Source organism: Myxocyprinus asiaticus, chromosome 6, assembly GCF_019703515.2.
Source record: "Myxocyprinus asiaticus isolate MX2 ecotype Aquarium Trade chromosome 6, UBuf_Myxa_2, whole genome shotgun sequence".
In the NCBI taxonomy this organism is placed as follows: Eukaryota; Metazoa; Chordata; class Actinopteri; order Cypriniformes; family Catostomidae; genus Myxocyprinus; species Myxocyprinus asiaticus.
In genome coordinates, this window is record NC_059349.1 from 51,226,912 (window position 1) to 51,243,978 (window position 17,067).

A 17,067-nucleotide genomic window follows, 5' to 3' on the forward strand; every position below is an offset into this window, starting at 1 on the left:
CTGCTGTTGTAGCCCATCCGCCTCAATGTTCGATGTGTTGTACATTCAGAAATGCTTTTCTGCATAGAACTGTTGTAATTTAATGTTTAAATTGTAATGTTTAACTGTTGTAAAACCACAAAGAATGTGTGGTTATTTGGTTTACTGTCACTTTCCTGTCAGCTTGGACCAGTCTGGCCATTCTCCTCTGACCTCAGTCATTAACAAGCCGTTTTCATCCACAGAACTGCCGCTCACTGGTTGTTTTTGTTTTTCGCATCATTCTGAGTAAATTCTAGCGACTGTTACATGTGAAAATCCCAGGAGATCAGCAGTTACAGAAATACTCAAACCAGCCCATCTGGCACCAACAACGGTCCAAATCACTGAGATTATATTTGTTCCTCATTCTGATAGTTGATGTGAACATTACCTGAAGCTCCTGACCCATATATGCATGATTTTATAAATTACATTGCTGCCACACTGATTAGCTGATTAGATAATAAAAAGCAGTAAAATCGGATAACAATGGTTTCATAAATTGTGCTTCTTTAGCTCAGATCATGTTAAAAAATTCTATTTTTCAGGTTGGTCCAGCTAATGTGCATGATAATGGATGAATGTGCCATAATGGGTCTTCCCATTTCTCTCATTTATTTTAATACGAGTGCTCAGTAAAATAGTCTCAAGCCCAAAACGACAATATTGGCTCGACCAATGGTGTGACATTCAACAGCAGATGGGGGCATATTCAAAAGGCTGTTTGAAAACAAAGTTTACATTTTGATTTCCATTCGATGGTGCTAGTGATACAGAAATTACATACTGTATATAGAATATATAGAATGCTTTTACGTGCACATCAATGGACCTTTTTCACACTTCCACGTTCGTGAAAGTGAAAGTCATCATAGTTGGGTAAACTATGGCGGCGATCGGGAAGAACAATAATAACCAGTGCCACAGTGTTCCTATTTGCACAAATTCTAAAAGAAAATTTGCGTTTCCATGCATTTCCAAAAGATGCTGAACTTTGTACGGGCTCGAGGGGTTCAGGCAATTCAGCGCGAAGGAGATAACTTCGTTATTAAATGAGGAAGCACTTTCATCTGTGGACAGTATTTTCAAGATGAGGACATACAGCAGTTGCTCACAGGTGGAATTGTGAAACGTTTTGAAAATCTGAGCTGTACCATCACGGTTTCAATGGAATGATTATACATCACAAATGAAATGAGAGTTTACGTGTTTGACAGGATTAGAAGTCGGATGGAGCGGGACATGGGTCTCTCCACTCCTTCACATCCTGCTGATTGAACACACAACCTCTCAATTATAATCTATTTTTATCAATTTACCTTCATATTCGTGCAGAAAATCCTCGAAAACAACTTGTAAACTTCGTTGAGTTTAGATTTAACCGTTGATGGCCAATGCGTTCAACGTCTCCAAATGTAAATACAGGCAAAACTTTTAAGGACTGTGAAAATGCATACACATCGGCAGCGGCCATAGTTGCATTTACCCAACTATGACGACTTCCGCTTTGCGAACATGGAAGGGTGAAAAGATTAGTGTACTGATTAGTATAAATAAATCAACTAATTCAAAAAATCTGACAATTCAAGAAAAATCATCAAGTTATTCTCAGTTTTGACGTCAAAATGTAAAGAGTCCTGCGCAAAACACTTGTCGACGTTAGGGATAGTGACCAATCAGGTAGCAGGGAAAGGTGTTTACATGCAACATGAAATAATAGTTATTTATTTAGTTTCAGGGCAATGGGCAAATATCTACGTGTAACTATATATATATATATATATATATATATATATATATATATATACTGTATATATATATATATTTTTTTTTTTTACTTAAACCATTTATGACCTTACCCCATTTAGAAGAAACATCTAAGTCAGTTGATAATTAAAGGAAACAACCGAGAACTCCAATAAGTCTCCTGAGCTCTTAAAGAGCAACCTCTTAGCAATCAGATTTTCCTCTGGGAGGGCATAAGATATGACTTACATTTTGTTCTTCTCTCAGGCTTATGCTGGATTTGAACTCCTAGATCTTCTCCTCGAGCAGAAGACCTCTCATATGGATGGTAATGGTAACCATGGCAACCCTGCGTGGTCAATCACAGATCAAAGCGTGAGTGAAGTCTTGTTTGATATTTGTAACCTGATAAATCACAAGAGAACCTCCCTGCTGAGGACACACTTAGAATATTTTATTTTGAGTCATTTTGACTCGTTTCATTAATGAGACACCCTGGAATTCTTTCCTGTAAACACAGAGATGGAACATTATGTGTCTGACCTGCAGTAGATGTGTCTGTCAAGTTGCTTGTGTGTGTGTGTGTGTGTGTGTGTGTGTGTTACAGTATGTGTTTCTGTTATAGCAAAATGTCCTTAAAGCTAGATAAATGAACTTTAGAAGCAACATTACCATAAGTTACTATAACTTCAAGGTTTTATATATATATATACAGTATATAGTAATCTCTCGTTAAAACATTTTCCCCCTCTGAGTAATTTTTTTAACATTTGTCTACTAACAATGTCCAACAGTGTATGTACATGCATCACAGGAGACTTATGTCATGAAAATTTAATTTCCAGTACGTCTCTAACTCTGTGGTGTGTTTAATAAAATTATGTGGTGGAAATGACTAGTCTGATGGAAATGCCATACAAACAATTTAATAACATTCTCACAATTGTTGCATAATTTGGCAAAATTGCAGCTTGATTGGAAATGACGGCCAATAAAAATATTTGGCTCACTAGTGATATTTACCTTGATTTTTCTTTGTTTTCCTTAAACATCACTTGTCTCATATTTCATCTCAAGCATGCTCTTCACTGACACTTTTGTCCACTTTGTTAATAAGTACACTAACTTTTGAAAACACTTTATTATGGGCAAAATTGTTTGATGTGGTGTAAATGATGCCACAACTGTGAGACCGTCCTGATATTTGAATAAAAATACAAATTTAGAAATCCTTTTCAAACAATAAATATTGAAATGGTTTATGTTCATTTTACTCTTTGTTTATATTATCATAGTTTTAAATTGAGGTCGACCGATGGTGGATCTTTCCGACACCGATAACTAAGGTGGTGGAAAAGGCTGATAACTGATTAATCGGCCGATAGTTTTAAAATTGATTCATAGACATTTTCTTGTCGGCACAGACATAGAGGTCAGAGTCCAATATAAATAAAATCCCAGATGTAGTTTATTTTTCAACCAAAATCCCAAAAATAATCAGGAAAAAATAAGCTTTATTATAGCCTGCATATTATTATTATTATTCACAATATATGAAGTTTGAGACACGATGTATGTGCTGACAAGAGATGTTAACATATAGTCACATTTATTTTCTTTGCATACCCTCTCTTCAATTAAAAAAAAAAAAAAAAACCCGTAATGATCAGAGGAACACAGAGGAATAAAAAAACTACTGCAACTATCAGCATAGATCTTTGCAGATAACCGATAGTTCTAAAAAAATCAACTATCGGCACCGATTAATCGGTAAAACCGATCTATCGGTCTACCTCTAGTTTTAAACATGAAAAAAATATATATATTATTTTATTGGATTTTCATAGATTAATATTGAAAGTCTGGGTCTGGGACAAGGCTAAAACAGAAAAATCTACACATAAAAGCGATTTGAAAAGCACCAAACATAAATGATGAAGGCCTGGTAAATGACTTGTTTTCCATGTTTTTAAGTCACAGTGTCTGGTTAAAAACAGAACTTCAGCTGTGTCTCCATACACCTGCATTATACTATATTTTTGGTGCTGCGTCGTACTTTTTTAGCACAAGGACATGTTTGGTATGAAAGACCTCTTTCTTTCTGGATGTGAAACATTCAGGGATATACACTACCGTTCAAAAGTTTGGGGTCACTTGACTGAAATGTTTCTCATGATCTTAAAATGTTTTTTGATCTGAAGGCATATGCTTAAATATTTGAAATTTGTTTTGTAGATAAAAATATTATTGTGCCACCATATTAATTTATTTAATTACAAAACTACAATTTTATTTACATTTATTTTTATTTTTTTTTTAAATGGATGACTTGGACCGAATAATGAAGAAAAGCAGCCACTAAGTGTCCAGCATATAGATGGGAACTCCTTCAATACTGTTTAAAAATCATCCCAGGGTGATACCTCAAGAAGTTGGTTGAGAAAATGTCAAGAGTACATTTCTGCAAATTCTAGGCAAAGTGTGGCCACATTGAAGATGCTAAAATATAACACAGTTTTGATTTATTTTGGATTTTTTTTTAGTCACAATATAATTCCCATAGTTCCATTTCTATTATTCCAAAGTTGTGATGACTTTACTCTTATTCTAAAATGTGAAAAATATATATACACTGTATATATACACTGTATATATATATATATATATATATATATATACAGTTATTTATAGTTATATATTTATATTTTCAAAACTAAATATTTTGTACAATAATAATATATTTTAAATGAGATTTATTTGTTTAATTGCCTATTTAAATGTATTTATATCATAATGTGCATCTGCTTCTATTTGTATATCTGTGTATCTGCTTTATCATCAGTTGTATGTTTTAAATGTATGCTTCCGCACTGACGTTTGTGTGTATTCTTGTAGACTGCGTGTCACGGTGAGGGTGTTGTTGAGAACTTCCTGGACTCCCTGCTGCGTACATCAGTCTGTGTGTCGAATCCCTGCTCGCCTCTGTGGGTCCCATCCCCTTGTGACAGCGGAATCAGTGACGACACCCCATCAGATCACCAGGACAGCCCCCAACCGCCCGACAGCCCACTTTTCGACTCCATCTTCCTCCCTCACTATCCTCATCTTCATCCTCAGGCTCTTCCTCAGCAGATGGGGGAGCAGGGTGCACCTGCCGCAAACACAAAACCTGACTTTTCCATTGATATGGGTGAGAATTCCCTCCAAACCTTTTTCCAAAAGTACTCAAGAAGCCACATGACATAAGATATAAAAGGGATAGTTCAGCCTAAATGAAAATTCTGTCATAATTTCAAACCTTCATTTTATAGCAAGTGATAGGCAGAGGTACAGCCTTAGTCACTATTAAATTTCATTGTATGGATAAAAGTTGCAATGTGACTGGGGTGAACTACCCCTTTTAGGCTTGTTTTGAGAGAACTCTTAAGAACAATTTAGTGAGGTGCATAGTTAGGATTGCAAAATAAATAAGCTCATCAACTTTTAAAGGAGAGGTAAAAGTAGTTTTTTTTTTTATGTTTTTTTTTTTTTTTGGTGACATCAGCCACTTTTTGTCTAATTAAACTCTACAGTATTTTGGCACCAATTTATTTTTCACTTGGTAAAAAATACCCAAATTAGGCAAACCGGTTGCATGACATTAACTCAACAAAACTAAGCAAGATTAAATAAAAATTTTTTTTTTTTTTTAAATAAACGAAACTAAAAATCAAGTCGGGCATAAAATACAGGTTCACCTGCAATTAGGAAAATATGGTTTGTACTGACCACATTGTTTTGTGCAGTGAATTAGTGGCTGCCGAGAGCATGAAACTATGGAAAATTATGAAACACAAATTGCTCCTATTAGCCTATGTCATGTTAAAGGGATAGTTGAAAATGAAAATTCTCTCATCATTTACTCACCCTTATGCCATCCCAGATGTGTATGACTTACTTTCTTCTGCTGAACACAAACAAAGATTTTTATAAGAATAATTCAGCTCTGTAGGTCCACACAATGCAAGTGAATAGTGGCCAGAACTTTGAAGCTCCAAAAAGCACATAAAAGCAGTATAAAAGTAATCCATACGACTCCAGTGGTTAAATCTATATCTTCAGAAGCTATATGATAGGTGTGGGAGAGAAACAGATCAATATTTAAGTCTTTTTTTTACTATAAATTCTCTTCCCTGCCCAGTAGTTGGCAATATGCACGAAGAATGCCGTTAGTAAAAAAGGATTTTTTGTTTTTTAAAGAACATGGAGGTAGTGTGTTAGTATGAATGGGTTAGCTGTTTTTTGAAAGAGGCTAAAGACACATCCGCTTGCGTGGAATTAGGCAGGTCATTCCACAAACGGGGAACAGTCACACGAGGTGGCGTTCACAAGCAAAATGCAGGTTTCTGGTGGGAACATAAGTCTGAAGTAGTGAGTTTAGATAGTGGGGTGTGGAGCTAGTGGTTGTTCTGTAATCAAGCATCAATGCCTTGAACTTAACGCGAGCAACCATTGGCAACCAGTGCAATTTGATAAAGAGAGGCATGACGTGCTCTCTCTTGGGCTCGTTGAAGACCACTCTTGCTGCCGCATTCTGGATCAACTGCAGAGGTTTGACAGTACATGCTGAAAGGCTTGCTAGAAGAACATTTCAATCATCCAGCCTGGATAGAACAAGAGCTTGGACAAGGAGTTTACTTGTAGTTAGTTGTACTTTAGTGCTCCTCCACAGTAGTGCTTTTCTGCCTCTAATGCATGTTTGAGGTCACCAAAAAGCCTGTTATTCAGTAACTACAAAAGCTGCATGTATGATTTTAAAATCATCACATATTTCGTCAAATGATCAAAAAAGATGCAGATGTTACACTGTTTAATTCTCTGCAATGATCTGAAGTTTATAAATGTCTTCTAGTACTTCTATGACCACTTTTATGAATAAACAAGGTGCAAAGTATTTGATTACTTTAGGGACTCACCCTCATGATGTACCAAACCTGACTGACTTTCTTCCATGGAACAGAAAAAGAGATGTTTGGCCAGAATGTTCGGTCTCAGTCACCATTTACTTTCATTGCATCTACTTTTTTACATACAATGAGTTAATGGTGACTGAACATTCAGTAAATGATGATAGAGTTTTCATTGCAACTCTCCCTTTAAAGGGGTCATATCATACATACAGTATACCATATCATATCATATAAAATCATACATTTACTGTATATATATATATATATATATATATATATATATATATATATATATATATATATATATATATATATATAATTGTATAACTGTAATAATTTTGTTTTGTTTGTGGCAAAAACAATTTAGTTTATTCTGCAAAATCTAGTCTTTTTCATAGTCTTTTTCTCTTGCAATGTTTTTCTGGATGCAGTCTGGGGAGTTTTACGGCAAATCATTTTGCCTTTTCGCACTGTTTTTAGTGTGAAATTACCATAACAATCTAACCAGGCACAACACGTTAAAAGTTAGCCCTTACACGTCATTTATAAATCGAGTTTTTATCCTAAGCAACTGCAACAAGCAATGACAGGACATTTTGGTTACTATTTCTGCAGCGTTTCGCTTGGTAACCCCACCCCAAAATAAATGTTAGAGAGCACAATAGTGCCCGCACACTTTTTCATCTGTCCTGGTTCCGGAAGTATTTTCCCATTCATTTTTTCCATAGAGATTTCGTAAAATCCTTCGTAAAAGTGTTGTAAGTCACAAACCACACCAACATGCTCCAAGGTGAATCACAAAATTACAAACTTTGATTTGAAGCAAAAAAGTATTCGAAAATCGACAAAATAACAAGACTGTGTCCTTAATGTGTTTAATGAGGGAATGACCTACAATCCCATGAAGCATTGAGAATGACGTAATTGAATTTAAAACTATAGAAATATATAAAACTATTGATTTAAAGTTTATCATAAGGTTAGAATCAATATGTTTTAAGTTTATCGCAAAATATTCAGATATTCAAAAATATATGAGTAAACTTGTGCACAATTTCACATTCAGTGTGGACCGACATATTGTTTGCCGCTGAAAGCTTAACCGCGCCAGGTTACGACATTGTTATAAATGCAAAAGTGCTTTGATGTACAATATTAAATGCTTCTGTTTTTGTGTGTGTTGTATGTGCTGTATGCAGCTGAATGGGAGGCCTGTTTATTCTCAGATGGTCTGACAGATTCTGAGTGTCTGTCAACAGTGCAGAGAGTTCAACCAACTCCAGTTCACCAGCTCACCGTTAAAGAGCTGCTGCTCTCCAATATCGGAGAACCGGTAAGTGCTGAGAGAGGGTAATGTATATGTTTACAGAAAACAGACAGCCAATTGACATTCTGTTCAACACAGAAAGCTGAGCGTGACAGCTACATGGATGCTAATGACAACCGGCTCGAGGAGAGAGCCATTAAAATGTCTGACAAATGACATAATGGAAAACAAGACAAGTGGAGGAATTCAGGAAGCAATAAAAGACATACACAAGCAGAAAAGTTTCAAAAAACTTGTGCACTGCCAATATAGACATCATTTTAAAGCATTAAAGCTGTGCTCCTGACGGAAAGGCTGTTCTACAAAGTAGGCAGAAAACCTACGCCACCTTCTAAAGCCTACTTCATATAATGGAAGAAGCCGAATGTTTTCTTCTGAACAAACTAAAGCAAGGATGTCAAATTAAAATTCAAATATTCGTCTAATTTAAAATTCAAATGCACATTTGAATGCTTAAATGAGCATTAGAATTTTGGGTTTATGCCAAGCATTGATGATGACTTACATACTCGGGCTAAAACAGGTGCAGTGCAATGAATAAAACAGAACGCAAGTGTCTTGAGGTGCATTTAAAATGTACACAGCATCTAAAAAAATGCATTGCTACTGCACAAGACACTGAAAAAAAAAAACACCAACATGACACAATGCAACTGTAAAATATGTCCGTCTAGTACATGCTTACATAGAAAAATACGGATGCGTTCGGAGTGAATGGCCCCCATAGGTGGAGGTCTTTGGCGGGTGTGTCTTGACTATGCCTTGCTTTCTTATCAGCATCTCTCTGCATTAGCATTATGTACGTAAAAACAACAGTGCTACCACCAGTATTATGAAGCTTGAGTCCATGGTAGCACTATGGCACTGGTATAGGCTAATGTGCAACACTAAGTTAACAGAACCATCTGCTGACCGTTTCTTTTCTCATTTTACTTTTTTACATAATATTTGAGCATATGAACTGGCTAAATATTTTGACTTTATCATTTTAAGCACTTTTGTTAATAGTCAGATATGATCTTTGTAGAGCTGTTAGAATTAACGCGTTAACGCATGGTTTAACGCGTTCAATTTTCTTAATCATGATTTACCCATTTACCGTTAATATAGCATAAACCAGCATAACACTGGTTGGGTGGGCGGAACATTGTAATGTGTCCGGCCAGACATTTCACATGGTTTTAATACATCCACATATTCTGTTTCGCTGTATCTGGGCTGATGATGCCTTAACTCTGATTCATATGTGGTAATGGTATGCATGATTTGTTGTGTCAGCTACATCTCAGGAAGTGTTTGTACACCAGTTCACATAATACACGTACTATTACTAGTAGGCCTATGTATATGAGGATTAGTGCATCCCATATAATAGTATGTTGAAAATAGTGTGCCAAAGGTGCCCACTTTTTAAATTTAAATTAAAGTGTTTGAACTTGAATATAAAATATAAATGTGTGTCTGTGTGTGTGTGTGTGTGTGTCCAGTCAAAACCATCCACTCAACTATCGCAGCAGGAACTGGTTCTCAGTGAAGATGAAAAGAAACTTTTAGCCAAAGAAGGAGTCAGTCTCCCCAGCCAACTTCCTCTTAACAAGGTACTTTTAACACATACACTTATTTTACTTCAGAAAATATATCTTAAATTAAGTTTAGTTGTCTTACCTCAGTGACAAAAAGTTTTTTCCTAAGTTTTGTTAGATTTATGCCTAAAACTAGAGAAAAACTATTTGCCAATGGGATAAGAAAAATAAATGTAATTCAAAATTAGTTAATATTTTCTGAAAACATATCTAAGTATCTTACGCAATTTTGCTTCTCAAATGATCAAAACAAAAAAAAAGTCTTGTTTTAAGTATATTTAGATAAAAATACTATTTACATTTGTTTTTGCAGCGTACAATTTCTATTATTGAAAATTACTTGAATACATTTTTGTAACGAAAACAACATTTACAATGCAAAAAATATTTTTTTTTACACAGTATTTTTGTCTTATTTTTCACTAAAACTAAAAGTAAATCTAAACATTCTTAAAACAAGATACATTTACTGGTGAAGCCAAATGACAGTATATTAAGTCTTATTTTCAGAGAAGTCTAAACCACTCTGTTCAAAGGGAAAGTTCATTTTTCTTACCCCACTGGCAAATAGTTTTTTTCCCCTTGTTTTAAGCATAAACTAGTAAATTTGTTTAGAATTACACCAACAATGTGGTAAGAAAAAATAATCTTGTCTTGTTTTAAGAATATTTAGGTGTTTTTACTAAAAAACAATACAAAATACTTATTAAGAAAATATGTTTGCAGTGTATAAGTTCTATTATGAAAATAAAAAACACAATCAATTATTTGTTGAAACTATTTTTGTAAAAAAAAAAAAATAAAAATAAAAAAATCTACATTTACACTGCAAAAATAACATTTCTTTCATAGTATGTTTGCCTTGTTTTCCAATAAAAATATCTAAAAATCCTAAAAAATATATATATTTACTTCAGATGCAAATTGACATAAAATAGTAAGTCTTGTTTTGAGAGAAATAGCCTATAACAGAAAACATTTGCATGAGGCTTAGAAAAATAAAGTTTATTTTTCTTAACCTATTATCAAATTGTTTCTTGTTTAATTTGTTATTTTAAACATAAACATCACAAAATGTTGTTAGACCTAATACTTCATATCTTATTTAATTTTGCTTCTCAAAGAAAGATTTTGGGTTCAAGTTAAGCTCAATCGACACGACAACATTTGTGGCATAATGTTGATCAACACAAAAACAAAAACAAAAACCTCCTTTTCTTAAAAAAGGTAAAAATCTGGGTTACAGTGAGAGACTTACAATGGAAGTGAATGGGGGCCGATCCGTTAACGTTAAAATACTCACTGTTTCAAAAGTATAGACACAAGATGTAAAAAATATGTGTGTTAATATGATTTTAGTGTGATAAAATCACTTACTAACCTTTTCTGTTTAAAGTTATTGCCAATTTTACAACTTTGTTGCCATGACGACAAACCCAAAAATCCTAAAATGATGATTTAAACAGCTTTACAGCTTATATAACACATACATTTTAACAAAAGAATTCATGTAAGTGCTTTTATAAAATGATAAGCTTCACATTTCTGCCTTTTATACCCACAAAAATTGGCCCCATTGACTTCCATTGTGAATGCCTCACTGTAACCTAGATTTTTGCTTTTTTTAAAGAAAAGGATGGACAAGTCAATCTTATTTTTGTGGTAATCAACATTATGCCATAGATGCTGTCAGCTGTGCTTAACTTGTATTGAACCTAGAATATTCCTTTCATATCTTTTTTAATTTTGCTTCCGAAATGAATGTATCACGTTTTAAGGATGTTTTGATATTTTTACTGGAAAACAAAATATTAATTAATTATTAATTAATTATTAATTATAAAAAAAAAAAATCTTTTTTTTCCCCCAGTGCTATGGAAATATATTTCTTTTTTGAAACATAATAAAATAGTGAGTAAAAGATAAATGTGAACTATGGCATGACTTGGCCAGCAGAAATAATCCTTACCGTTGAGCTGTCACATGACCAATCACAACTGTAATACTATGCACAGGTGCACAGACACTGCAATGTGCTCCTTTCCTTAATAGAGACACACAACCTTTTCATGTTCGACATGTGTCATCTGTTTTCCACTGGAGTCACATCACACACATCAGCAGGGATGGAAATTGGCTTTTAAAGCGACTGAGATGAATGAAGACACTGATTAAAATCACCTCTTATCAAAATAACACCTTCCTTTCAGGCAGAGAGGATTTTGTTACCTCTATGTGTTTGTGCATGATAATGACTTGATTAAGCCAATTTGATTTAGATTCACTGATGCATAACATCCTTTTGCATTCTTCTAATAAAATCCACATCAAATTAATGGCAGATTTGTATCAAAATATGGCAGTGTTTAAAATAAAGACTCTTATGTTTTTAATCGGATCTTATTTCAAGCTGAATTCACCGTAGCATCTTGTCTTGCTGTTCTGTCATGCTTTTTATCAGTATGAAGAGAAGATTTTGAAGAAAATTCGGAGGAAAATCCGTAACAAGCAGTCAGCACAGGAAAGTCGGAAGAAAAAAAAGGAGTATATCGATGGATTGGAGGACAGGTGATCACAAACACACACACACACACACACACAAGATATCATATGCTTTAGCACTAAGACATTATTTGTTATCAATGTAAAAAATCATGATTATACTTCTTAGAATGCTAGAATTAACCTCAGATGGCCATTATTGGTGTTATATTAACAGAAGTATCTGTCTGAATGAATATAACAGACAAACTCATTATTAAGTAAACTTGCAGAAGTTGAATTGTAGTCATTAAAAATTCAAGCTTGAACTTATCTTAACGTGGAATCAAAGGAGTCAAATATCCTCAGAGAGGCTGGGGAAATGGTTTAAAACACACTAACGCACAAAATGCAGCCATGAAATTACCCCTTTAAGGAAGAGCCATGAGGTTTTTCTGTCCAAAGGACAAACTAATTTCACAGCAAGCGGTACAGTGATCATGCAATCAGTGAAATACTGCAGTTAGTCATGCGTACTTACACCTAGCATGTGATAATAACAGACATCTGCAGGAACATAGCAGTAAGTGAGGACACATTAGGCAGTTGACATGACATGTCATTTAGTCCTTTCCATGCTTTAATACATTTTGTCATGAACCAAAAACTAACTATTCATTTTTATTTAAGCAACGTCAAGGAAAATGTAGCTATAAGTTGGATGCAACTGTCAACCACTTGAAGAACACAGACAAACTGTATATTATTGTAACTGTCTATTTATTGGCAGTATGTTTCATCTGTTCTAATCATTCAGTTTTTCTGTTCTTCATTTATTGAAGGGATAGTTCATCCAAAAATAACATTTCTCTCATCATTTACTCACACTCATGCCATCCCAGATGTGTATGACTTTCTTTCTTCTGCAGAACACAAACGAGGATTTATAGAAGAATATCTCAGCTCTGTAGATCCATACAATGCAAGTGAATGTTGAACAAAACTTTGAAGCTCCAAAAAGCACATAAAAGTAATCCATAAGACTCCAGTGGTTAAATCCATGTCTTCAGAAGTGATATGATAAGGGTGGGTGAGAAACAGATCAATATTTAAGTCCTTTTTCCCTATAAATTCTCCTCCCTGCCCAGTAGGTGGCGATATGCATGAAGAATGCGAATTGACAAAAAAAAAAAAAGAATGTGAAATTGGATATTTATAGTAAAAAAGGACTTAAATATTGATCTGTTTCTCACCCACACCTATCATATCACTTCTGAAGTCATGGATTTAACCACTGGAGTCTTATGGATTACTTTTATGCTGTCTTTATGTGCTTTTTGGAGCTTCAAAGTTTTGGTAACCATTCACTTGCATTTTATGGATCTGCAGAGCTGAGATATTCTTCTAAAAATCTTCATTTGTGTTCAGCAGAAGAAAGAAAGTCAAACACATCTTGGATGGCATCAGGGTGAGTAGCCTATATGATGAGAGAAATTTCATTTTTGGGTGAACTATCCCTTTAAAATAAAATGTGCGTGTCTACAAATCCACTAAGCGTGTTTCACGTTTCAATTACCTCCTGATGTCAAACAATATTACCAAACTAAATAAACAACATGCTGCCTCCTCTCCTTCAGTCTCACTCGTTCACGAACAAGATGACTGATTCGTTCTGTTCAGACTCAAATGACCTGCTGGTGCAAATTGAGTCACAGATTGAAACCTCTGAAAATACGCTCTAGCAATGCCTATAGCTGGTGTCATGATTATGAACTGTGAAATATAGAAACATTTCAAAATCAACAGTATGGGTTACGATTTAAATACCCTAATTGGCATTATCTAATTAGTTTCTGTCTTCAAAATAATTCACTGGTAATTACATTTTATACAGATAGCCTATATCACACCAGCTACTGATGTTGATTTTCAGCTGATAGTCAGATCAACAGTAGGGCTGGGTATTGATTCAGATTTCCTGATCAATTAGATTCCGATTCACAAGTTTTCGATTCGATTTCAATTCGATATTGATTCATATGGGTTTATTTCAGTTATAATGTCCCTTTTGCTTAGATAAGAAAGAAATTCTCTCCCAGCTAATGTTGTTAATTATACAGGGGACCTTTTAACTAGGTACATTAGGAAAATATTAATTTTACTAATTACACTACCGGTCAAAAGTTTTGAAACACTTGCCTGAAATATTTCTTGTGATCTTAAAAATCTTTTGATCTGAAGGCGTATGCTTAAATGTTTGAAATTAGTTTTATATAAAAAAATATAATTGTGCCAACATATTAATTTATTTCATTATAAAACTAACATTTAATTTAAAATAAAAAAGTTTTTAAAATTGATGAGTTGGACCAAATAATAAAGAAAAGCAGCCAATAAGTGCCCAACATAGATGGGAACTCCTTCAATACTGTTTAAAAAGCATCCCAGGGTGATACCTCAAGAAGTTGGTTGAGAAAATGTCAAGAGTACATGTCTGCAAATTCTAGGCAAAGGGTGACTACTTTGAAGATGCTAAAATATAACACAGTTTTGATTTATTTTGGATTTTGTTTAGTCACAACATAATTCCCATAGTTCCATTTATGTTATTCCATAGTTTTAATGACTTTACTATTATTCTAAATGTGAAAAAAAAAAAAAAAAAAAAAAATATATATATATATATATATATATATATATATATATATATATATATATATATATATATATATATATATATATATATATAAAATAAAGAATGAGTAAGTGTTTCAAAACTTTTGACCGGTAGTGTACATTTTATTAGTTTTTCATCATTTTGGTCACATTGTGGCTTTTTAAAAATGAACAAATAAATGTATTCAATCAATAAATAAGATATTATATTTCATATATTATTTTTGTTACATATTTATTGTTAATTTGCATAATTTGCACTATTTACAAGTATTTTCATTGATTTATACTCTCAACACGCTGTGAAAGGATCTCGCTGCTGAACACTTCATGACTAAACTACACAATTACTGGTGAGTGAAATATACCAAATATACCAAATATATTCACTTTAGTCGCATAGTGAGAAATTTGGTTGCAAGTGCGAGTGATTTCCTCTCATTGTGTTAGAGGGTTGCGCATTGAGTGAAAGATCGATCTTGGGATTTAAGAATCGATATCGAGATCGTTCAAATAAAGATTGAGATTAATCGGGAAAACAATATTTTTACCCACCCCTAATCAACAGCGTGACTGATTTTATACAATAGTTCAACAGACAAATAAAAATGTTGAGTTACTTACCTTGCAGAAAAAAAATAGACAAGCCATCTTGTATGTTTCTGCTCACCAGCAAGAACAGTTCCAAGAGAAGCCAAAGAATCAATCACTGGTTTCGAACTAGTGGCATGTCGTTCGTAAACGAATCTGTGTTTTGAATAAATCTTTAATGTAGACGGATAATATTCTGGTTTAGAACTAGTGTTGTGTCGTTTTTGTGAATGATGTGGTGTTGTGAATGATCCTTTAAGTACAGTAAATGAATTGTTTCAGTGGTGAAAGACTCAGCTGAGTCAATGACTTATCAATTCAGTGACACACTCATAAAATAAAAGACTTTCATTTGCCATCACCAGCTGGCATAAAGTTTTGCTTAAAAAGTCATTGACAAAAATAAATAAATAAATAAAAATGAACGATGAATCAAAATCTCCACTACTATTTCGAAAGCTGCAAACAGTGCCAAGCAGAATGATACAAATAGTGATTCAGTGCTGTTATAATAAAAATATCTTGAAACTCTTGAAACTCTGTTCTACGGTGTCACCAATTCTTGAGTCCTCTAGAGTGACTCACAAATATCCATTTCTAAATGGTGAATCTCTAAAGAATCCTTAAATGTTGCTAATCAATAATGTTAAAGAGCAACTACGGTATACTGCCAACTATTAAGTAAAGTTGTAATTCTTATGTGCAACTACCTCCATGTTCCATTTATTGTATTTATTCAGTCCTGCTGTGTAACACCTGAACTGGCTGGTAAAGGAAGTAGATAACAGCAAAGTAGCCTCTAAAATGTATGTCCCAAGGCAAAATGAGGAATATAGCATTTGGCTCATTGCCTTGCATGCATATCTGCCATTCTTCAGAAATACCAGCCTACTAGCAATTATCGTCAAGTGTTATTGATGCTACACTGGCGGCCAAAACTTTGGAATAATGTACAGATTTTGCTCTTATGGAAAGAATTGGTACTTTTATTCACCAAAGTGGCATTCAACTGATCACAATGTATAGTCAGGACATTAATAACAGGAAAAATTACTATTACAATTTGAAAAACAATGTTCAGAATTTCTTAAACTACTTCAAAGAGTTCTCATCAAAAAATCCTCCACGTGCAGCAATGACAGTTTTGCAGATCCTTGTTATTCTAGCTGTCAGTTTGTCCAGATACTCAGGTGACATTTCACCCCACACTTCCTGTAGCACTTGCCATAGATGTGACTGTCTTGTCGGGCACATCTCACACTCAATGGGTTTAAAATCCATAACACTCTTTTCCAATTATCTGTTGTCCAATATCTGTGTTTCTTTGCCCACTCTAACTTTTTATTTTTGTTTTTCTGTTTCAAAAGTGGCTTTTTCTTTGCAATTCTTCCCATAAGGCCTGCACCCCTGAGTCTTCTCTTCACTGTTGTACATGAAACTGGTGTTGAGCGGGTAGAATTCAATGAAGCTGTCAGCTGAGGACATGTGAGGTGTCTATTTCTCAAACTAGAGACTCTGATGTACTTATCCTCTTGTTTAGTTGTACATCTGACCTTCCACATCTCATTCTGTCCTTGTTAGAGTCAGTTGTCCTTTGTCTTTGAAGACTGTAGTGTACACCTTTGTATGAAATCTTTGTTTTTTTGGCAATTTCAAGCATTGTATAGCCTTCATTCCTCAAAACAATGATTGA

At 34.1% G+C, this 17,067-nt stretch overlaps 1 protein-coding gene across 2 annotated transcripts in view; it reads left to right on the forward strand.

Moving 5' to 3' along the window:
* The window catches only part of LOC127443194 (cyclic AMP-responsive element-binding protein 3-like protein 3-B), a 40,990-nt gene that overhangs the window by 9,164 nt on the left and 14,759 nt on the right, over nucleotides 1–17,067 (forward strand). For both annotated transcript variants that reach the window (XR_007897607.1, XM_051701784.1), the window contains exons 2-6: nucleotides 2,035–2,142; nucleotides 4,663–4,957; nucleotides 7,916–8,049; nucleotides 9,531–9,641; nucleotides 12,088–12,194. Coding sequence is in view for 1 of the 2 variants with exons in the window: in XM_051701784.1 (XP_051557744.1) it covers nucleotides 2,035–2,142; nucleotides 4,663–4,957; nucleotides 7,916–8,049; nucleotides 9,531–9,641; nucleotides 12,088–12,194 (755 nt within the window). In the remaining variant the exon portion in view is untranslated. The remainder of the gene's footprint in view (nucleotides 1–2,034; nucleotides 2,143–4,662; nucleotides 4,958–7,915; nucleotides 8,050–9,530; nucleotides 9,642–12,087; nucleotides 12,195–17,067) is intronic.